We start from the raw sequence: 22,743 nt of genomic DNA, 5'->3' as shown, positions 1-22,743 counted from the left end.
CACACACAAGATTCAGGCAAGCTGTTTTTAAGGGCAGTGCTTCCCAACCTTTTTTGGTATGGTGACCCACAAGTCCAAATTCACCTGGAATTGTGACCCATCAGCTTTATCGTCACATGAATTCCGGATCTTAGCCCTTCAGCAGCCTGCTCTCCGTCTCACACATTTTAGCTGCCAGGTTTGCCTATTTTATAACCACCGCTTACGGCACCCAAGGGATATAAATAAATCAAATTATAACAACTGTCACCGGATCTGCCACCAGAGAGCAATTCCCAGGTGTTAAAATGTAGGACTCGAGAGTTTCTGATGTTCGGTTACAACTGTCAGCACAGCACTGTAAAATGCCAACGAAACGAAAAGTTGTTAAAGGGTATTCATCGTGTCTACTTAAAAAGCAGTAATTATGTTGGGCTTACACATAAAAGCCCATGACCTACCTTGCAGGCTGTGATACACAGGCAGGGAAAAGCTGTTCTAGGGAACCCCATCAGCTATTATTTCTCTTACTGGAGATCCACGGATGTTTAACAAGGATTCCCTTCAACAGTTTTGTTTTTTTGTAATCATTGCTTCAGCTGTTAGGCCTATTACGTTGTTGACTGCCTTTGGCATTAGGAAGCCTTTGCCTTTGGCACACAACTGTGGGTTCAGCAGATGCTGCTCTGGCTAAGTTGACATTTCTAATTTTCTGTTTCTTTGCCCAGAAAAGAGGGAAATCATAGTGGCCTACCTCATACCCTCCAGCATTTCTCCAATGAAAATAGGGATGATGTCCTATCCCATCATCACCATCATGTTTTTATTTATACCCCACCTATCTGACTGGGTTGCCCCAGTCACTCTGGGCGCTTCCAATGTATATAAATAAAACAAAACATATATATTTTAAGTCCCTATACAGGGCTGCCTGCAGATGTCTTCTAAAGGTTGTATCTCCTTGGCTCAGAGGTTGCATAATTCCATACCTTCTGATGAAAATAGGGACATCCTAAGGAAAAGCGGGACATTCTGGGATCAAATCAGAAACTAGGATGGCTTCAGTTAAATCCAGGAATGTACCTGGAAAACAGGGATACTTGGAGGGTCTGCTATCTCACAGGCCAGTGGCAAAGAGGAACATGTGATTTGCAAAACATTTATTGTTCTGAAATACAGGGTGCACAACAGATAGCACTTCTCTGAGTGACTAGCCTAGTAGCCAAGAAACCTACCCTCCTTCCCCACATTAGTCATGCAGAATACACCTTTGCCCCTTATTCGTGCCAGGGGTTAATTGTCTTGATCTTCTTTGTCTATGTTGGGATTAATTAGGTAATTAACAGACAACACTCGGCAGATGGGATCATGTTAGTTTCTGGTACCCAGGTACCCAGATTGCCTCAAGTAATACATGCAGCGCGGGGTAGGTGGGGGGTAGAGAGGCCAGCAGTTTGAATGTTAACCAAAATGGGTGGGCAAAGGGCTACCTTTCAATGTGGCACACCTCTGGACCCAAACAAAACTTGATTTCACATTTGACGCTTGTGAAATTAACCTTGGTTATGAAGGTTGAACTGTCAATGTCAGAATCAAGCCTAAAGCAAAACTTGTACAATGTACATTTTGAAAGTCATCCTTGGGAATTAAAATTCACAACCCAATTGAGTAGAGTTAATTGGATTCTTTGGCTTATTGAAATTCCTGCTGGTCATTGTTTTGTGTTAACATGTGCTGGAATTGTTAATGTATTCGGCGGGGGCGGCTGGAAACGTGCAATGGATGTTTTAGAAGTTCCAAATGATTCATACTTCCCACTTTCCCTGCCGGAAACTGACACAGCACCTTCTGTGCACCTGCATTCCCATTGACCACCAGGCCACATCATGCAGTAACTGGCTAAAGATACCATACATTCTCTTCCATTAATTTATCTTTCATTCATTATCACAACTCAATCCCACCCTTCCTCCAAGGACATCAGAGTGGTATGCCACATTAACCGCACACAAACACTGCCAGGAAAGTTGGGATAGTCACTATCTCTCAGCCTAAATGTAGTTTCATACATGAACAGGTATTTAGAAATTGATAGAACATGCATTTCAAACTGCTCTATTCCCATTTTAAATGTAATTTCAGAAGCTGCACATTCCAACCTAGTGTTGTCCATTGTGCATGTAAACCACTGGCCAGTACATCGTCAGTAATAAGTTTTTCTACCAAGTTTCTCAATTGCTTTTTTTAAAAATTGAAACTGGTAATAAAGCATGGTGTTAACCAAAGCCCTTCTCTTCCCACTGAAACAAGCGGTAACAGAAACAGATCTTAAACACACAGTGCTTCAAGAACACTGTATGATAGCTTAAAGACTAATAAGTATCCTTTCCAAACATAAATGTGCAGCTGTTTCTTATTACCACTTGTATCGCTTTTGTTTATGGTATGTTTTAACTGTTTTGTCCACCTGCTGGACATTTCTGAATTTGAAAGTTTTTTTAAAAAAAGTAAGTAGCTTCCTGCATCACTGGCTAAGCTTGCCTGTCTGTTGCTCTGTAACACATTTCAGCTAAGTTTATAAGTGTTGTTGTGAACCCTGGGGTATCTGAGCAGCCTAGCAGACATTTCTCAATGAGACTGATGACATCATCTTTCCTATGAAAGACAGCTTGTCTGCTATCACTATTCTTTCCCTCCAATATACAGCTGCAGGGGATTGCATTCAGCTTCACTTAATTCATATAAGGCAACAAGTCTAACAATCTCACAGAGTATTTATTGTAGAATATGTGGAGTATGCATAGCAGGGGCTCCTTGCAAGAGAAGCCGAAAAGCAAAGGGTTCTCTGAAGGTAGGAAGCTGAAAAAGGATTAGTAGATACTTCATTATTTTAGCTTCTCTGAATCTCAAATGCTGAAAGCATCAGTTCAAAGTAAAAATTGCCCTTTATTGGAGCCCAGATGGTCCAATTCAATATGCCTGCAATTTCTAAATGAGCAAGTAACCAGCATGGCTATGAAATATCCAAGTGTCAGCTTCTGCAAGTCAGGCAGCCAGAAACGTAAAATCAACGCTGCATGTTGCAGAAGTGATCTATTATATAAACTAACATTAATGTCACCACCACAAAGCACATGTGGTGTGGATCAATGATTTTTAAAAAATAAAATAAAGGAAGATCAGATATCAGTTTTTTAAACACCTGAATGTTGTGCCAAGTTTATCCTTAAAACTGAATCTTTGGCTTCCTACCCAAGAGAGGCTGTTGTGTCCAATAAAGATCCATTATTGCTTCCTTTTAAGTTTTGAGTACTTGCACCTTCAAATCAGGTAAGCTTGTTTGAGGCCCTATTCAGGCATTTAATTCTTGCTGTGTGGTGTGCTCAGGAGCATGCTTGGTTCTCTCCATCACCTTGGTCACTTCTCTGGTGCAGTGTCCTAGCACTCTGCAGGTGTTGCTGGGAAGATATGAAGCAGGGAGCCTGCTCAATGTGTCTAAGTTCCCTATACAATTTAGAGCACTGATCATGCAGGGTTCTAAATCATATAGGGAGCTCACACACCTACAAAAGTCTTCCTATACATACCTTACCTAACTCATGGAGGGTGGTGGAAGTTGGGGAGCAAGGCCAGCACATATATCCTCACTTGACTTCTCAGACGACTAGAACTGGGTTGAATGTCCAAATAGGGCTTTAGTGTCCCAACAAATGTATAGGAAATCATCTGAAACTGTAACTACTCTCCCCTAAAGCAGATATAAATTATGTAGCGCATAAGTCACACGAGCTGCATGACTAGAGTAAAGCCTCTAGTTTGAAACCAACAAGGTTTAATTGTTAGCAAACGAGTATGCACACTTGTTCGGGAAACATATGAAACAGAAAATTAGAAACCAACTTACAGAAATATTTCAACCAATGCACCTTGAGTAATTGTACAAGCTTTTAAAATTCTTTTGTGACATGTTATCCCCAAAATGGGTATTTATTCTAAGATTACCCTCCCACTTATCTAGGAAAAACTACTAGATACAGGTGGGTTGTTAAGAGATTTATTAGATACCCTTTGAGCACTATGTACACTGAAAGGCAGAAGTTATTTCTTGGTTTCTTCCTCCTTGGACAGGGTCTTGATGATCTCTTCCTTCTTGGCTTGCAGGCGTTCTTCACGGCGCTTACGGGCCTCCTTGGTCTTGGACCTACGGGCTTCAGCCTGGTCACTGAAAAGCAAAGGAAGGCCCATGAAAAGCACAGAAACAACAGATTCACTTCATTGCTGTCAGCAAATTCACTGAGTATGTATATGAATCCAGATTTGTCTGCAGTCTGACAGCTGAAACATTTGAAGAGAACTTTTGTCCCCTCCCTAACAACTACTGTACTGTTGCCTATTTCTTGTTTTTAATATAGAGTGCAAGCTACCTTGATAACTTTGTGGTTTTTTAAATACATTTTTGGAGCATTTTTATCCTGTCTACTAACCAAACATTTCCCCATAGAGAGTACTTTGTCATTGCTGCCAACTTACACTAAAAAGCCTATTAGCGAATTAACTTGAACAATGAAACATCACTTCTCAACTCAGTGATGAAGCCACACAATCAAGATGAGGGAACCCCTTCAACGGAAGCCTCATGGCAAGTAACAGAAGAGTAAAGAGAGCAAACTCTAATACTTAGATGACTCACCACTGCAACTTGATTACTTGTGGAGTTTGTGCTATAACCTCTCATTCTTCAGCCCGCAACACCTTTTTATTGCTACTTTAAGAATTTTAGTACTGCTATGCCAAGAACAGGTCTTTATTCAGGGAGGAGAGCAAAGGAGGGAAATGACCTTACTCAAAGGAAGCAAGTGTCCAGTAGCAAAAGGAGAAAACACTTACGCCAGAAGCTTCTTGCGAGCCTTGTCTGCCTTCAGCTTGTGGATGTGCTCCATCAGGATCCGCTTGTTTTTGAACACGTTACCTTTCACTTTCAAGTACAAGCTGTGGTACCTGGAAAAGATGGCAGAAACAGCAAGGATTGAGTATGCCACTCCATAGCTCTGAAGAAATATTAACGCCTTAACAGAAAGCAATGTCCCCTGGACATACTTTCCCTTGGCACCAAGTATGTGGGCTCCATAATGCCTTAAATCCAATTTAAATAAACTCTGAAACCTAACACACTATTCAGTAAGCCTTCCATAAACTGGCATGGTTTGGCTCTCACCATTGGAATAGACACATATAAAAAGTTAGCCACATTAGCAGGCAGAAAATGCCAGAGATGCTTCAGGTGACAAAATTGACAAACGTATTTGTTTGCCAAACTTACATATGGCGATCAATCTTTTTGGATTCCCTGTATCTGCGAAGCAGACGTCTCAAAATCCTCATCCTTCTCATCCAAGTAACCTTCTCAGGCATACGGGCATTGGCTGTACCTTTTCTCTTACCTGGAGAGCAAAGGAAAATGTTAGGCAGAATGATTCAGTGATCTGTGCTAAGAGTACAAAAATGTTTGCATTTCTGCAAAAGCCTCCTAAGTGTAGAATTAAAGATATCTGATGCCTTGTTGCCACTGCTTCAATAGATCTGCCTAAACTAAACTGCCTCTAAATTGGAGATTCTCAGAATTGATGGAAACCAACTCTTACCAATGCCCATGTGCCTGCCCTTACGGCGAGCCAAAGTGTTTTTCCGGCACCGTGCTCGTGAGTGAACAGTAACTGGCTTGCGGATTATCAGGCCATCTTTGATCAGTTTCCTGATCTGTTGACCTAGAAGACAGGGGAAAACAATAATCAGAAAGAATAACTAGCATCACCAAGGAGAACCTGCAAATCTATGTTCACATAAGTAAGCAAAACTACGTTTATGCCAATATCTAAAATCTCGGTTTCCAAGTTAAAACCCACCTGATTCACAGGCATTGTCTATTTTCTGGTCTGTTGAATTAACTAAAGACAGGTAAGCTAAGGAAAGTCTACATAAAATAAGAAAGTGCTACCAAGCTAGTGGTTTGCACTATGAACAGATGTTTGCTATGGTTTTAAACAAAACCGATTACAGTGGTACCTTGGTTCTCAAACGAAATCCATTCCAGAAGCCCGTTCGGCTTCCAAAACGTTCGAAAACTGAGGTGCAGCTTCCCATTGGTTGCAAGAGCTTCTTGCACTCAGTGGAAGCTGCGTCGCACATTCGGGTTACGAAAAGAGTTAAAAAATGGAAGCATTTACTTCTGGGTTTTCGGCATTTCAGAACCAAAATGTATGAGAACGGAGGCGTTCGGGAACAGAGGTTCCACTGTATCAGCAAAAACTAGCATCTGCCACAAGAAGTACCAACAATGTAAGCAAGCTGTACATACTCATATGCTTCTGTGACATGGCAAATGTTCACTTACGAGAGTTGGCATTTGCAATTTCATTGGTCTCGTTGGGATCCAACCAGACTTTCTTCTTGCCGCAGCGTAGGACGCTGGAGGCCAGCCTCTTCTGAAGCCTTAACATACTGAGGACAAACATACAAGGTTAGAGATTTCACAGAGCAGCAAAGAAATCATCCTGACTTGTGGAGATATTAGATGGGAGTGTTATTCCAAAGTAGCCAAAATTAACTAATCATCTGCATAACTAAAATAAGCAAACTATACACGACTCTGAGCAATGAGCCTAGACACTAGGGACCTAGTCTAGGCTCCCAGCAAATTATTCTCCCCACCACCAAAAGACCCCACTAATTTTGGTAGTGGTGGCACAAAGGGGGGGGGGGAAGCAGGAAATACTGGGGTGGGGAGCAAGTTAAGTCTATCTGTAAAGTCCAGTACCCTGATGAGGGTACTGCCCTTCCAGTCAGATCGATCATTCAATGTGTGCCACCTCTGCCACTCTAATCAGTGCCATGATAAGAAACAGTAAAGATCAAATGGACATCAATATTTGAGATTTTGATTTATTTGACATTTTATTTGTATTCCTTCAAATAGAGAATTTAATCTGATTTTAACCCAATTACTCCGAGAGGAAAAATATGTTCGCTGCATGAGGACTCCTTCCTATAACTCCAGTGCACACTTTATTAACAAAACACAGTACTGCTAAAGTACAGTACAGGATATCAAAATCCAACAGTATTATTTATCAAGGCGTTTTTGAATCAGGAGTGGGTTATTGTGATGGTAAAGCAACAGCCACCAACCACCTGCAAGTCCTGGCACACCTTTAAAACATTTGTAATAACTTTTTTTGCTTTGGTGATTTGTGATGTCAGAGATCCAGATGTGTATGCAAGAGAGAGATGAGTGTTTGGGTATTCTAACTCTTGCATAGCCATGGAACACACCGGGCAGCCTTCAGCTAACCACTCTCCTCTCATGAAACACTATATGCACTATGGGGAAGGGGGTGTGATTATCTTCCAGAAAGGCTGAAAAAATTGTGGGAACAATGCATGCGAAGAAGCATTGAGAGCCAGTGTGGTATAGTGGCATGACTTGGAACTAGGAAGCCAGGGTTCAATTCTTCATTATACATCTTTGGGTGCCAGGGGAAAACATTCCTTTTCAACCAGGCTTTTGGCTGATTAACAGTGTATGTCCTTTTAAAAGTTTGTGGGGGGGGGGTTTATGGGTTTGCTTTTATTTTGCTCACTTTTATTATGTATGTTGTGTTTTTATCTTGTATTTTTATGCTGTGAACTGCCCTGAGACCTTCAGATAAAGGGAGGCAGATTTAATAAGCATATAAATAAATTCCCTATTTGCTTGTGAAGCTCACTGGGTGAGCTTGTGAGCCAGTCACTGCCTGCCAGTCTAACCTATCCCACAAGGTTGATTGTGGTGATTAAAGGAGGGGAGCCACGAACACCACCTTCGAGTTGCCCGGAGTTAAGAAAATGGGATATAATTGCAACAAATAAATATCCCCCCCCCCTCCTCTTGTTGCGATGCTCCCGACTAAACACTAAGAAAGGACTTTCTGGCAGGAAGAGCTGTTCGGCAGTGGGAAGGGTCTCCCTCGGACGATGTGACGGCCTCTCTCCACACTGGAGGTTTCTCATCTGAGGTTGTATCGAGGCCATCTGCCAAGGTTGCGATCCCTGCATTGGAAAGGCTGGACTAGATGACCCATGGGGGTGGACCTCCCTTCCAGCTCTACAATTCTATGATCCTCAATGGTTTTCCTCAGTTTTCGGGGCCCATCGTGCCTCTTAACGCCCACCGCCCACTTCAAACCATCCAGAGGAGGGAGGACCCCCACCCCAACCCGCCAATTCGGCTCTTCCGGCCCCTCGTGGCAGCCGCGGAGTCTCCTCCCCTTTCGAACCATCAGCCGCCGCCGCCTCCCCCTTCACGCGCTACTAGGCCGCGTCTCCCAACCGTCCCTCCGTAACGGTGTCGCGCGCCCGCAACGAAACAGCCCCTCTCTACTGGCTTTTGTTCTCTCCCCTTCCTTCACTCGTCGAGCCTCAGCCTCCCCCCTCCTCACGGAGACTGAAGGCCCCTGCCGCCGCCTACTACTCCGCAGCTCCTTACCTCATGGCGGCGGCGCCGACGGCACTAAAAAGAAAGGAAGGAAGGAAGCGCGCACAGGCCAGCCTACTAGCCGACGCGTCAGTGGCCTGTACCACTCACCCCTCTCTTTCCTTTTCACTCCGCCTTCATCGACTCGCCTTCGGTCCCCACCAGGATTGAAACTTCTTCACGTTAAACGACAAACTGGAGGAAAATGTGAGAGTTAAGGCGGCTGGGGTAAGCGGTTTAAACAGCAGGAACAACAAATTCTGTTCCCCCCCATGGAGCTGAGAGTGGTATGGCCTAAAGCCCAACTGCGCCTGCGTGAATGTCTAGGCGTATGCTCGCGTGGGGAGGCGCTTCCGGAAGGGTTCTGCGCCTGAGCCGAGAGAGAGAGCGTTTTGCGCATGCCTGGAAAGATTATGCCTTAGTTTTGCTATGAGGTGCTTGCAGAAAAGAAACAAGTGCAGACTTTCTCTTCATACTGGAGATATTAAACTTGATGATTTCTGAGGCTTCCTCTTTCTCCCTCTGGGCCTGAGAGCCACCCATAAAAAAGGAGAAATCCACATTTTATTTTAACTGTGCTTGAAAACAGCGTCCCACCCGCATGCTAAAACAGGACAGTACCAATACGGTCCATTTGCTCTCTATTTGCAGGATGGGCTGCTGTGGCACAGAAAGGGGCTTAGGATAGCTTTGCAACGTAGCCTATTAATAGTGGAAATTATTTGGTGTGGGGTAGGGCTGATTTAGATTTCTAGCTAAAACCCACTTATGCAAAACAGCCTTTAACTTGCAGCTAGCGACTCCTGCAGACCCACTAAAGGTCTGAATTAGGAAAAGCAGAAAATCCTGTCCATTGCTGCAACCTTTTGCTGGAGCCTGGCCAATCACACCTACGCGAAAACCCTGTTTTCCTGCAGACAGCCCTCACCTCCCTTTCGGGAGAGACTAAAAAAATGGCGCCCAACGTAAACCCGAAAGTTATCTCCCGTGTGCTGCTCTACTTTCTAAGTCTATGTCTAAATCCATCCGCCTTTCCGCTACGACCCTGATCGCACAAAACATGTCCGGGCTTGGTTGAAAAGAGTGCGCCTGCGCGATGCGTGTAGCATGTTGCAATTTCTGATGTATTCGGTGAAATCCTTAATATGTTTACTGGGGTTGTTGTCGTTGACTGACAGGGAGAAGGGGCGGTTGACAGCAAATAAGGTTGTGGCTTGGGCGCATGTGATAAACCACTGAAGCAGAACAGCAATATTAGATGTGCTCTGAAACACTCTCCCCCTTCCCTTTCTGACAACTGGTAAGGTTTCCCTAGCGCTGAATTAATTCTTACACGGTGCTTTATCTTTTTATTTTGGTTGCTCACCGGTAGGTTTTCATTGGGCATCTTAAAATACCAATTGTGGCATTTGAATGCTGAGTAAACATATATATATAGTGATGTACTGCTTGATCAGAGAGTAGGACTTGGGAAGCCTTCACCACTTATTTTGACTTTAATTCCCATCAAGTTAAGCTGGCTGTGGCTGGGTCTGATGAGAGTTGGAAGTCCCTAATAGTTCATTTGGCCTTGAAACTCACTGGGTGACCTGGGGTCAATGACTTACTCTCACCTTACCTCCCAGTCCATCCTTGTGTGGGTAAAAGCAGGGAGGGGTAGACAACTATGTATGCTATCTTTAAACTCCATGCAGGTGTATAAAAACAACAAGGACAAGAAAAAGCCAATTACAGGGTCAGACAGGGACCTGGGAGACTAGGGTTCAAATCCCCACTCAGCCATGAAGCTCACTAGATGACCCTGGGCCAGTCACTGCCTCTCAGCCGAACCTGCCTCACAAGGGGGGGTTGTGGGGATTCAGTGAGAGGAGGGGGATAACCAGGTATGCTAACTTGATCTCCCTCGGAGAAAAGGGTAGGCTATAAATGAAATAAATAAATAAGGAAGGAAGGAAGGAAAGAGGCTTACCATTACATTACCATTGGATGTAAATGTAGTGTTACTGTCTACATAGGAAGCCAACTTCTACTGGAATCAGAGCACTGGTGCATCTTACGCATTATTGCCTACACTGACTGGAAGCAGCTTTCCAGGATTTTCGGCATTCCAGTTCCAGCCCTTGTGTGGAGATGCCAGGGACTGAACCTAGGATGCAAAGCAGTTGCTCTGCTCTGCCACTGAACTATGGCCCTTCCCAAAATATGTTTACTCAGAAGTAACCCCATTTGAAACATTTCCTGGGAGATATGCCTAGAATTCCAGTGTTAGTGAAAAATAAACTGATTGCTAGCATATGATTGTTTAAAATAGTGTTATTATTTTTGTTGTTGTTAATATTATTACCTACTCTTCACCTGATTACAAGTTTTTAAAATTGAACATTAAATCTTCCTGTTCTGTGTCCTATTTCCTATGTCTCTGTCCTGGTGATCCTTAACTGTACTGACCTGGAACATAAAGGAAGTAATAGCTGAAATACATTTTTCAAACACCTTTCACCTTGATGCTTAGTAAAGCCCTAGCCAAATCATGTTTATAAAACAGGCAATTGGCCACTAGAGTTAAGTGTGTTCACAGACAAGTAAGTTTTATGTTTATTTTTATTGTAATGTGTTTCAACAATGTCATGTGCTCTGAGCATCCAGGCTACGGCAAGGTTTAAGCTCAGATAGTTAAAAATAAACCCTAGAACTTTGGTAACTGAACTGAGGTTTATTTGTGTTATTGAATGGTAGAGTGCAATTAAATGTGACAGTCTTTTTCTACTGATTTTGTTATTATTCACTGGGGAATTTATGTCAGCTTCAAGTTTGACTCTTCCCACCCACCTTGTGAAAGGAGAACTGTGTGCCTTTTTATCCATAAAACTAACATTTTCAGTGTTCATTTTAAAGTGAAGAGAGTGTGATGAAGCATGTGGGGAAGGGCCATAGCTCAGTGGTACAGCATCTGCTTTGCATGCAAAAGGTCTCAGGTTCAGTCTCTGGTGTACCCCAGGTAGAAATGGAAAAGGCAGGCTCCTGTCTGAAACCCTTCAGAGCCACTGCCAGTCAGTGCAGACAATGCTGAATTAGATGGACCAACCATGATCCTTGCTGTTCTTAGGAAAAGTTGTGCAATCACTCTCACGTTGCATGAAGAATCAGAAACTTAAACTTTAGACACTTCCAGACTACCTATGCATTCAGATTTGTTCTCAGGAAGGTTAGATGTTGCATCAACACAAGTATTGCCCATACTTTCCAGTACAATTTCCTGTCAAGTTCCTTATTGCGAACAATTTGATCTTTGTAGGGAACAGGTTTGTTGCGCAAGGTTTTCTCATTGTACAACCCAAATTCCCTGGTATGCAATTTAATCCAGGCTTCCTCAACCTCGGCCCTCCAGATGTTTTGAGATGTTCCCATCATTCCTCACCACTGATCCTGCTAGCTAGGGATCATGGGAGTTGTAGGCCAAAAACATCTGGAGGGCCGAGGTTGAGGAAGCCTGATTTAATCCCACATGAAAATAGATCCAGAAGCACCTTTTGACTTTCTCTTGGCCTGGTGGAAGATGACCTGCCTCAGGGTGAGAATCAGATGTCTGAGTGTTCTCTTGAGCATTGGTGCCTTTCCTTGTCAGTTTTAAAAGTAGTAAACATCAGGTAGGGTTGGTTTAAATCAAATAGCTATTGCCAGAACATTCATAAACTTCAGAAGCCTCCTTTCATTTCTACTCTCACTAGTGGTCAGTTTTGAGATGGATAATCCTTCTATCCCCCTTAAGAATCCATGCTAGCATTTTTCAGTACTGTAATTGCAACACTGTACCAAACTACAAAAGCCATATGTAGCCTATGTCCTTGCACAACCCTGAATATGCTTCCCATGTGGGTTAAGTGTATTTACAGAGTGCAACTCTTTCAAACTCCCCAGTTTCCTTCACACACCACCTGCAGTCTTCCAACCTGAAACTCGCTCACCAGTTTCTTTTGCTTTTTTTATCCTGCCTGTTTTTCCATTGCAACCCTTTCTTTGTTACTTGGTCCCTTGGGAGAGCATGGCTGGTGAAGGAACCAACTAGAGACATGAAACCTTGAGAGCAGCTGCAGCAAAACAGGCCAAATCTCTTTCCTGCAGAAACCTGCTGCAGACGATTACAAAGTGAGAGCTGGCACAGGCACACACGCACTTATATTCAATAGGGATGAGCTAACCTCCCAGGAGAGTGACTAGGAGATAAACCAGGAGATAAACATTTATTAGAGGAAGTTCAACACTAATTCATCCTCTTTCTGTGCCAGCAAGAGGGGCCATGTCAAGGATTCAAAAGCCAAAAAGAGCTCATCAAACTACTCAATGAATTCTAAGGCTTCCTGCTTGACTGCCGGTCCTGGAACTAAAGACTTGCACAGCATCTTTGCAAAGCTTCCAATCTGTAGAAGCTAAGGTTTTGCAAAGTTTTCTTAGCACAGAAATAAGCCAAGCTGTCTTGCAACATCTGCTTACAAAAATCTTCGTCCAGTATCCGAGGTGTAATTTATGCACTGGTAATGGCATGTTCAAAAGATTAGACTCAAAGCTGACAAATGTTTAAAGGCACCTGATGCAGAATGCTGAAATGTTGGAAGATTTGAGATAGCCAAGAGAAAGTTCTCACACAGTGCATTGTTAAACTATGGACTTTTGTTCCTACAGGAGGCAGTGATTGCCACCAGTTTGGATGACTTTAAAAGAGAATTTGACAAAGTCAAGGAGGATAAGGCTCTCAACGGCTACTACTGCCTAGGATGGCTATGTTCTACCTCCACTGTCAGAGGCAGTATGACTCTGAATACCATTTACTGGAGATCACAAGCAAAGGAGAGTGTTGCTGCGTTCAGGTCCTGTTTGTGTGATTCCTAAGCACATCTGAGTAGCCACAGTTAGAACAGAATGCTGAACTAGATGGGAAATTGGCCTGATCCAGCAGGCTCTTATGTTCACTTGCAATGGCACAGAAAGATAATCCAATTTCATAGAGTGGAGACAGATTGTCAATTCCAACCCACCCCCACCCCACCAATAATTGAATTCAGAGAGGGACCCTAGTTTACCCATTCACCACTTGAGATTGTGGGAGAAAAGTGCTAGGAAGAGACCACCACCTGGAGGACAAGTGGGGTTCCCTAAGGGCAGAAGAAAGAAGGAACTGGTGGAAGGAAGAAACAGTGATGGTCACTGATGGAGGAACAACTGCTGGGGTGGGAGGAAGAAGAAACTCCTCGAATACTAACTGGCAGGTATGTCTTTAGGCTTTCCAAAACTTAAAGATTGTGAGATTGAGTTTCTTAGACTTAGCAATATTGATGTGTACCGAGCCTGAGTAGTGAGGAAGAGAGAAAAGAGCTGGCAACTGGGAGGAAAATAAAATGGTCGTGTGTATCCACCCCCTGACTATTAAACAGAAGAGTGTGTGTTTAGAGGTGAATGCTAGGACTATATAGAGAAAATAGTTGAATAGGCTGCATAGGTTGTCTGGAGCGGCGGCCGCAGCAGCAGCAGGTAGATCTCGATAGGATGTCGGTGCGCGGGGTGGGGGTGTGGCTGGCTGGCAGCCAGTGCCAAGCAGAGTCTCCATCTTCGCTCTCCCTCCCTCCCCGCCATCTGCTCGGCCGCACTTTGGCTCAGACCACACCCACCCGCTCCTTTCTTCCCCCGGGGGAGCGGGAGGCAGCAGCCAGCCAGCCAGCCCTCGCCAGTTGCCAGGAAGCCGTCCGTCGGCGATGCCCTCTGATTGGAACGCTGCGCTCATCCATCAGGGCGGCCGGCGGAGGGTGCCTGCTCGCTCCTCGCCGCGTCTCGGACCAGGAGGGGCCATGCCGAGACTACGGGCTTAGCGGGTGGGGGTGGGTGGCGGCAGGGGGAGGTGGTGGTGGTGGAGGAGGAGGAGAAGAAGGAGGAAGAGGCTGGCTTTCTTGGCAGGCGAAAGGCGCGCCCAGCCACCTCCGGCTTCCACCATGAGTCCGGCGTGAGCGCAGCCGAGGGCGCACGGACATCTCCATGGTGCAGGACGGCGGCATGTCACGCACACCTTACAGCTCCAGCCAAGACATCCAGATGGAGGTCTTGGACAACCCGGGCCTCCAGGTGAGTAGCGGCGCAGCGCAGCCCGATCCGTTGCCTTCTCGTGCCTGCCCGCTGGGTGGAGGACTCCTGGCGTTAGGGCGTGGGGAACTTTGGACGGGTGGAGATCTTCGCGCGGGGAGGAAATCGGAAGGAGGAGAGGGAAGGAGACCAAATAGAGAACATGAGAGACCTTTAATCGTGAGCGGCAGCCAGGCATCCTTCCCAGACATGGGCTGATCTACCCTCGGTCCTGGCTTTCACCCGTTTCTCACCACCACCGCCCCGCGTGTTATTGAGGGGGGTGGTGTCGAGGCAGGGAGAGGGTAGCTATTATGTTTTCCTGGATCCTGACTTTGCTCCTGGACACACAGGCACCTGAGGAGGGGGGGGGGGCGTTGAGCCAAAGGGAGAAAGATGTGAGTCATGGAGTTGGAAGGAGAGAATAGCATATTTGAGGGTGGCGATGGTTTTTTAGAAGCTTGCCTAGCTACATAGAGGCGCACCAGGAATGTACCTTGCATAGCCCTTCTCCCCCCGCTTGGGATCAGTTATAGCCGCTCCCTTGCCTCTTCCATTACCGGATCGGCTCCCAGACGCCAAGGGCACCCACTTAGTGGGGGGGGGGGGGAATGCATTGCTCTTCATGCTGTTGCTGCTGTGCCTTTCTATGCAAGCAGATGAGATTAAACCAATGCACTTCCATCCATCCAAACACTCAAACATTTTGCAGAAAACCAGACCAAAGGATCTTCTTGCTGTGGCCTGTGTTGGGTCTAGAAGGGGCTGCATCAAATGAAGAAAGAGATTGCACCAGATATGTTAAGCACCATAGCCCTTGAGATCTGTTCCTGTTTCAGGTGAGGGACTAGTGGCTAAAGCAGCCTTCGCCAGCTTGGTACTCTCCAGATGTTTTGGACCACAACTTGGATGTAGTCCAAACATCTGGAGAACACCAGCTTGGCGAAGGCTTGGGAGATAAGGACCACTTGTTCCTGCTCTCTGCCGCTGACTTCCAGCATCATCTCCCATGACTCAGATTCCTCTCATCCGGAAAAAGAGGAGTAATGATTTGAGGTATTTGGGTGGCACACGCAGCTCCGCATGGAGAAGGTGCTCATGGAATCTCCATGGGTTGGTTAAGGAGTATACCAATCTCTTGAGGAAACTTGGCACTAAACACACAATACCACCCAGAGCTTCTCCCCCACCTCTGTATCTCCAGGCAGCTACTACAGCCAATAGGACATTGGTGGATCTATTAACAAGTTTCAGAAGGGACTGAGGAGGGGGTATCAGTCTTCTCTATGGGGTAGGAAAATTCTAGGGTGAGGATAAGCCAACATCAATCTTGTATGGTCTAGCTATTTCTGTTTTATCTACAATTCTTGTCGTCTGCTGCTGTGTGCTCAAATTTATATAGCAAAAATGCATACTCAGCCCTTTTTAACAGTTCAGGCATAGCAACACTGCACTGAGCGCTCTGGGTAGTGTGTCCTTGTTTATTTACTATATTTTATTATAATGCCCCCCTAGGTGGGTTTGCAACATAAACTCGCAGAATAAAGGCTTGTTTGTACACTGCTGGATTGATTGTAACCTCTGACTCAAATGTCCCTGTTCCATTATCTCAAAGTGCAAGATGGCTGTCTCGCTGCTTCTCCTGTTCATCATAGTTGTCATCTTTTGTACGCACTCTTCCTGAAGCACATAAGAAGCGCCTCAATGGCTCAGGCTGAGGTTTGCTTAGTTCATCATTCTCTCCAAGAATCCCAGCAAGCAGTAAGGAACCTGTAGCCCACCAGACGTTGTTGGACTCCCATCATCCCCAGCTAACCTGGCCTCTAGTCAGGGGTGATGGTTGCAGTCCAGCAATATCTGAAATGCCATAGGTTCCCCATTCCTGCTGCAAGTAGTCCACTGAAAACTGGCAGTGCTCTCCTAGCAAGTACACCATTACCTGCTGCCCCACTCTCGTCCCAGGGGTAGAGGATTGGCCCAGGGAGACAAGGCTTAGTGTGAACCTGTGGTTCTGATGGAGCATGTAAGGAGGTTGCCAATACCTTGTTTGATTCATTTTAGGGACGGGGTACTAATATATTTGACTCTAGTGAGCAAATGTAGGTACTGGGAGACAACAACTGAGATTGAGCAGCAGGTCAGTTTTAGATAATATGAGAGGCCATTGTCCAGCCTCCCTCTCTCTTTCTGGGTTGGGTGGATGATAACACAGTAAGTGGATCTCAGTGGCAGAATGTACTAAGCAAATGTACCTACCTGGTCCTGTTTGTGAGATCTAAGAAATGGGAGATTCTGGATTCTTTTTCTTTCATTTTATATTTTTACTAATTTTATTCAAGTATACTTACAAAAGAAAAAGAACAAAACATAACTATCAAGTAAGTCACTGGTACATGTAGGGAGGTTGGAATATAAAACAGGTACAGACAAGTACATAAAAAGACAGCAGGATCCAGTGTTGTTGTTGTTGTTGTTGTTGTTGTTGTTGTTGTTGTTTTAAAGATTCCATGTTCTAAGACCTATTTATGAGCTTCAGGGGTGTGTGAGAAATACCAGCTTGAAGGAAGACCTCAGAGGAGATATACCCCAAGCTGAATGATGGATAAGAGAGTAGTAGCTCAATACCTTTGCCCTGTTTTGATGGGAGTATCAAGCAAAGGCTTCTGATGACAGAACTCAGTATAAGGCCACCTTAGCCAAGATTGTGCCCTCTAGATGCTATTGAACGACAACTCCTATCATCCCTGACTGTGGGCCACGTTGGCTGGGGTTGATGGCAGCTGTGCTCCAAACAACATCTGAAGGGTGTAATGTTGGCCATCTCTACATTAGAGTACATGTTTGTTCCTATTGATGTGATGGTGAAATATGCGGTCCTTAAGTAGTTAGGTCTAGCTCAGTGCAGCAGCAATACCACCCCACCACCACCACCCCAACCTTAAACATATAGCCTCCCAGCACCAGCAATTCCCCCATTTCATCTGAAACTCACAGAGAGTAGTGCTCCACCCACTCTCTTGGTGTGTGGAATGTCATGAGTGAGTCTACCCCTTTCCCTCCTTTTGTCCCTCTCTGTGGTCCCACCCCCCACTCCCAGGTGGTGGATCCCGACTGCTCTCTGCAGCTATGAATGACGCACGTGCCTTAATTAGAACAAGCGGGGAGGAAAGGCCTAAAAATACCCAGCCCTTCGGTCTCTGCCTCCTTGTCTTGCCCTGCCTGGCCTTAGAACTACGAGAACCATGTCTGCGGGGGCCTGGTAACAACTGCCTTCTCCTCTGCCAGCTGTCCCTCTCCCTCTCCCTGAGACATACTTGGGAAGCGTCTGGTTCATTCCAGGCCCGTCCCCCCTCCACGCTCCCTCTCTCAACACACCCTAGAGAGAAGGGTCTGGATTTTTCTGGGGACTCCTGTGAAGGACTGTCCCTCTGCAAAAAAGGGGGGGAAGGGCATGGGGTGGAGCTGTGATTCTTAGAAGCAGGTGGAAGCATGAAGTACATTTTCCCCCCTATCCCAAAAAAAGGAACCTAGTGGTGCTTGTTTTCTATATAAAGGGAGAGAGGAAAATGCTGCCGTGACCAGCAGAGGCTGATGAACTAGGCAGGGAAGGAAGCAGGACTGTGGGGAATATGGCAAGAGGCTGCCTGATACTTACACACCTGAGGATGCAGGAGAGAGATTCATCCTCTCTTTCTCTGTTTGCTTTGAGTCCTACACTTACCTCCCTGCTCCTGTTCTTTTGCTGGCCTTTCCAAGTTATCTTCCTGCTCTCTCCCACTGAAAACTGTGCTTAGTTTTCTTCATCCTTTCTGGCCTCATATGTGGGGGAAATGTCCCACGGCCTGCAATATTATAGCAACATTCGCAACTGATCAGGGGCTTTCTCTAAATTCTCCAAGAATTTCTCATAATCACCTTGGCAGTTCATACAACTGGGTAGGGAAGCCTGTGATCTCCTAGTGTTCCTTGGCTGGAGCTCCCACCATCCCTAACCATTGGCCATGCTAACTGGGGCTGTGGGGAGCTGGAGGCCAGCAACACTTGGAGGGCCCCAGTTTCCACAGCTCTACAGCAATCCTTGTATAGTCCAAAACAGGCTTCCTCAAACTCAGCCCTCCAGATGTTTTGAGACTACAATTCCCATCCTCCCTGACCACTGGTCCTGCTAGCTAGGGATCATGGGAGTTGTAGGCCAAAAACGTCTGGAGGGCTGAGATTGAGGAAGCCTGGTCCAAAACAAAAAACAATTTAAAACATCTAAAAACATGTAAAACAGCCCCCCCCCCAGCTAATAATGTTAAGGTTGCCAGGGGCAGTGTTTTTCAGCCATAAAGTCCCATCAATATTTTTGAGTTCTTGCTGAAAATTAAGCAGCTGCACCTCACCAGAGAGGGCATTCCATGAATGGAGAGCTGCTACCAAGACTGTTATGGGTCAGTGCCAACTGGGCAACACCAGTGTTGGCTACATCAACAGGCCCTCCCCTGCCTGTCTCAGGGCCTGGTCTATAGAGCACTGATCTATTGTTTTCAACAGCCTTCACCAACCTGGTACCATCCAGATGTTTTCGACTACAACTCCCATTACCCCCCAGCCAACATGGCCATCCTTAGGCCAACTTCTGGCATCCTTAGCATTGGATCCGAGTGGCAGGGTCCTTGCGTCTGACATGACCCATACACAACTCATGAATTTTGCAGTGCTGTGCTCATTTGCCACTCCCATTAAGTGGACATGAATATTCTGACATTCCTTTTTAACCCTTCTGTGCCTGTAGCAGGTTTGAGCACAAAAAATATTCCAGCTGAGCTACTCCTTAGCAATGAATCAGTTGCATATATAACTCTGGGCATGTTTGTGTGGAGTTTTGGAGTGGCGATCCTAATCTGCGTTAGTGAAATGTGAGTACAGAATCAGCGTCTCTTAAGTTACCACAGACTAAAAGGAAGGTCATCTTTTGCATGTACCCTCGTGTGCGGAATTCCTTTCCTTTATGCAGCTTTGGACCAGTTTTTGATTGTTTTGATCCAGGGCCTTCTGTGAGGTGTGGCTTCCCGTTATGCTTGCTAATATGCTTTGCAAAGTAATTAGTGTTTGGGTAGGCTTCCACTACCATCTCCCTGTGCTCTGATAATTGGTGTCTGGCCTATGATGCTGTGGGTGGGTGGCGAGACCATCCAGGACTCTGAAGAGCAGATGGATGTGTCAGATGGTTTTATGGCAGTGCCATGCAGGGTCGAGTGGGGTGTGCGTGTGTGTGTGTGTGTGTGTGTGTGTGTGAGAGAGAGAGAGAGAGAGAGAGAGAGAGAGAGAGAGAGAGAGAGAGATACCCTGTTTTTTCCATCTCTTCACAGGCACCCACACTCTGATTAGGGTTAGGCACAAGGATATATGAGAGAAAATGAGTATGTGTGGGAGAGAAGTAGCAAATAAAAACATAATGATCTACATACCTGTAAATGGAACTGTCTGAAAACCCTATTCAGTCATATTTTGACAACTGCCAAGGCCTAGTACTCAGGTAAATGCAATTGCCTCCTTATGCATATTAGAGAAGATCCTCTCTGATTACTGTGGCTGATGACCAGCTGCTCCTGTGTGAGGGGTGGAGAGGATTCTGATTTGAGTATCAAAACAATTACAGCTCATCGTGATTTATAATCATTTTGGTCCATGCTGGGACAGTCCTGTGATGTGTGGATTTATTGGCTAACCTCACCCACTCCCACTCTCCCTTTACCTTCGTCAGACACTATTCTCTATATGCCCATCTTATGTAGGTATAAACTCTCCAAGCAGGAAGCTGTGCCTCTTGCTTTCAGCACGTAGCAGACTTCTGGTACTGAATGTATTTTACCCATTTGTTGTCCAGTGTTTTTGCCTTCCTTGAGAAGATCAAGATACTGTTTCGCTCAAGTCTGATAAACCTCTGGCCCTCCAGATGTTGTTGTGCTAGAGCACCCATCATCCCTGTTCATTGACCATGCTAGTTGGGGCCAATGGGAGTTGGGGTCCAACAATATGGTACTGGGGAAGCAAGCCAAGGAGAACAATGCAAAGCTAGTTTTTTTTGTTCCGTTTTGTGGCTTTGGTTTAGCAGTGAGTTGCATACACTTATCTAGGTCTGCGCTTGCATTTATTCCTACCGCCTTTGCACACACTCTGATCTTTGCATCCTCTTTGACCTCCTAGGGGAAATATAGCAAAAGGAAGAATCGCTTCAAACGCTCTGATGGCAGCACCTCATCTGACACGACTTCAAACAGTTTCGTCAGGCAGGTAAGCTCAAGCAGAGGGAGGGGGTGGGAATCGAAAGGCTGCAGGGGCGAAATGTGGAGTTTATAACTGAGGGAATTCACATCTCTCACGTGCTGTTTGCTGCTTATTAGTACATGGCATTTGAAAGAACAGCACACATTAATTTCAAAGTGCCCTGCTGTGATTTCTCTGAATTTGAGAATCTCCCTCCAGCGGGCAGCATTTTCATTGCAAGATTGCTATTTCTTCCACCTGCTGCAAAAGCGTAACTCAAGGATGAGAAACTGAATGAGGAGTTTGGAGAGAGCTTTCAGGGTTATGGGGATGGGAGTCAGGGGCGAAGAGATTCCTTCCCAAGTCACTGCCTAGTTACTCTTCACGGCTCACAGGCTCTTTCTCTCTTTTCCCTTGCTACATCTTCCTGCTTCCCTTGCCTTCCAGTTCCTCGTCCATTGCCAAAGGAAATGCTAATACGACCAGTGGATTGGCGCAAGATTTCATGAAATTATTAAAAAGCCAAATTACATCATTTGACAACGTTTATTCTGAACACTTACTTTTAAATGTCATTGATGCAGAATTAGGAATTCTCTCTCTCTTGGCACCTTCCTGCTCTCAGAATGTTTTGCTCTGGGCAATGAGGAATGTACCGTATTTTTCGCTCCATAGGACGCTCCGGACCATAGGGCGCACCTCATTTTTAGAGGAGGAAACAAGAAAAAAAAATATTTTTCTGGTTTTCCTCCTCTAAAAGCCCTGTTTTGATTTGTTTTTTGTTTTGTTTTTGAGGATCAGCTAAAAGTTTTGCAGCTTTTTTTGCAAAGGGAAAAGCCCTGGGGTTTGGGGGTGTTTTTTTTTTTTTTTGGAGGATCAGCTAAAGGTTTTGCTGCTGTTTTTGCAAAGGCAAAAGGCCTTTTTTGAGAATCAGCTAAAAGTTTTGCAGCTTTTTTTGCAAAGGGAAAAGCCCTAGGGTTTTTTTTTTTTTTTGAGGATCAGCTAAAGGTTTTGCAGCTTTTTTTGCAAAGGGGGAAAAGCAAGCTCCTTTTGCAAAGGGGGAAAAGCAAAGAGGAAAAGCCCCATTTTTATGGGGTTTAACTCACATTTCTGAAAAATCCTAAGGAAAGGGAGCCATTTCTACTGTTTTCAGACAGATAATCTAATCAGCCAGTCACATGTCCTGGGGAAACAAACAACCTCCCTCTGCAGCACATTCAACAATGGAGGCCTAGGCAAGAGGGCGGGGCTGAAAGGGAGCCGGGGACTCTTATCTCTCTCCCGATCTCTTGCTGATCAGCTGCTGAGCGGGTCCTTTCAACACTCCCTTTTCTCTTTGTAAAATAAAAAGCACAATTTGCTTTTGGCCCCTGGGCAATTCAGCTCCAGGGACCACCATTCGCTCCATAAGACGCACAGGTATTTCCCCTTACTTTTTAGGAGGAAAAAAGTGCGTCTTATGGAGCAAAAAATACGGTATTTCCATTTGTGGGTGGCAGCAAATCCACACATTTCCCCATGTACAATAATCAGTTAAATAGGCAGAAGCAGTGCTATTTTTCACGGGATACTCAAGTGCATGCAGTACTGGCACCTCTTCTGTTGTTGTTAAAAAGTGTGGCACTTATTGTAACAACTTCATGGTGAGTACTGGCACCTATTTTTCTAGAAAAAAGGCACTGGGAAGAACTATGCCTAAGAATGAAAATTGTGCTCTCAAACATAGATGCCATAGATCCACTTGGTCCCTTTCTCTCCCCCCCCCCCACTCCCAAGGGCTCTGTGAACAAGGCAGCTATTCAGCTACTCAGGCAAACTACAGTCCTGCACCCACTTACCTGGGAGCAACTCCCACTGAACTCAGTGGGTCCGGCTTCTGAGTATACTGCTTTGTT

General features: G+C 45.3%; 2 protein-coding genes across 6 annotated transcripts in view; one reads left to right on the top strand and one right to left on the bottom strand.

Annotated features, from left to right (window-relative positions):
* Positions 1 to 4,020: 4,020 nt before the first annotated feature.
* RPL19 (ribosomal protein L19) lies at positions 4,021 to 8,607 on the bottom strand. The gene is made up of 6 exons (XM_033170625.1): positions 8,501 to 8,607; positions 6,371 to 6,477; positions 5,622 to 5,744; positions 5,300 to 5,420; positions 4,867 to 4,977; positions 4,021 to 4,201 (listed from the first exon to the last, which is right to left on the bottom strand). Exons 1-6 carry the CDS (start codon positions 8,503 to 8,505, stop codon positions 4,078 to 4,080), a joined length of 591 nt encoding a protein of 196 aa, XP_033026516.1. The 5' UTR covers positions 8,506 to 8,607; the 3' UTR covers positions 4,021 to 4,077.
* A 5,402-nt stretch (positions 8,608 to 14,009) lies between these two features.
* CACNB1 (calcium voltage-gated channel auxiliary subunit beta 1) overlaps positions 14,010 to 22,743 on the top strand; it is a 46,446-nt gene continuing 37,712 nt past the window's right edge. For 2 of the 5 annotated variants that reach the window (XM_033170618.1, XM_033170615.1), the window contains exons 1-3: positions 14,010 to 14,378; positions 14,409 to 14,599; positions 20,789 to 20,875. In XM_033170618.1, coding sequence (XP_033026509.1) covers positions 14,513 to 14,599; positions 20,789 to 20,875 — 174 coding nt within the window. In that variant the 5' untranslated portion in view covers positions 14,010 to 14,378; positions 14,409 to 14,512. The remainder of the gene's footprint in view (positions 14,379 to 14,408; positions 14,600 to 20,788; positions 20,876 to 22,743) is intronic. The other 3 variants (XM_033170620.1, XM_033170616.1, XM_033170623.1) reach the window with 2 other exon arrangements.

This window comes from Lacerta agilis, chromosome 14 (genome assembly GCF_009819535.1).
Source record: "Lacerta agilis isolate rLacAgi1 chromosome 14, rLacAgi1.pri, whole genome shotgun sequence".
Classification (NCBI taxonomy): domain Eukaryota; kingdom Metazoa; phylum Chordata; class Lepidosauria; order Squamata; family Lacertidae; genus Lacerta; species Lacerta agilis.
This window is presented reverse-complemented; position numbering and strand designations above follow the sequence as displayed.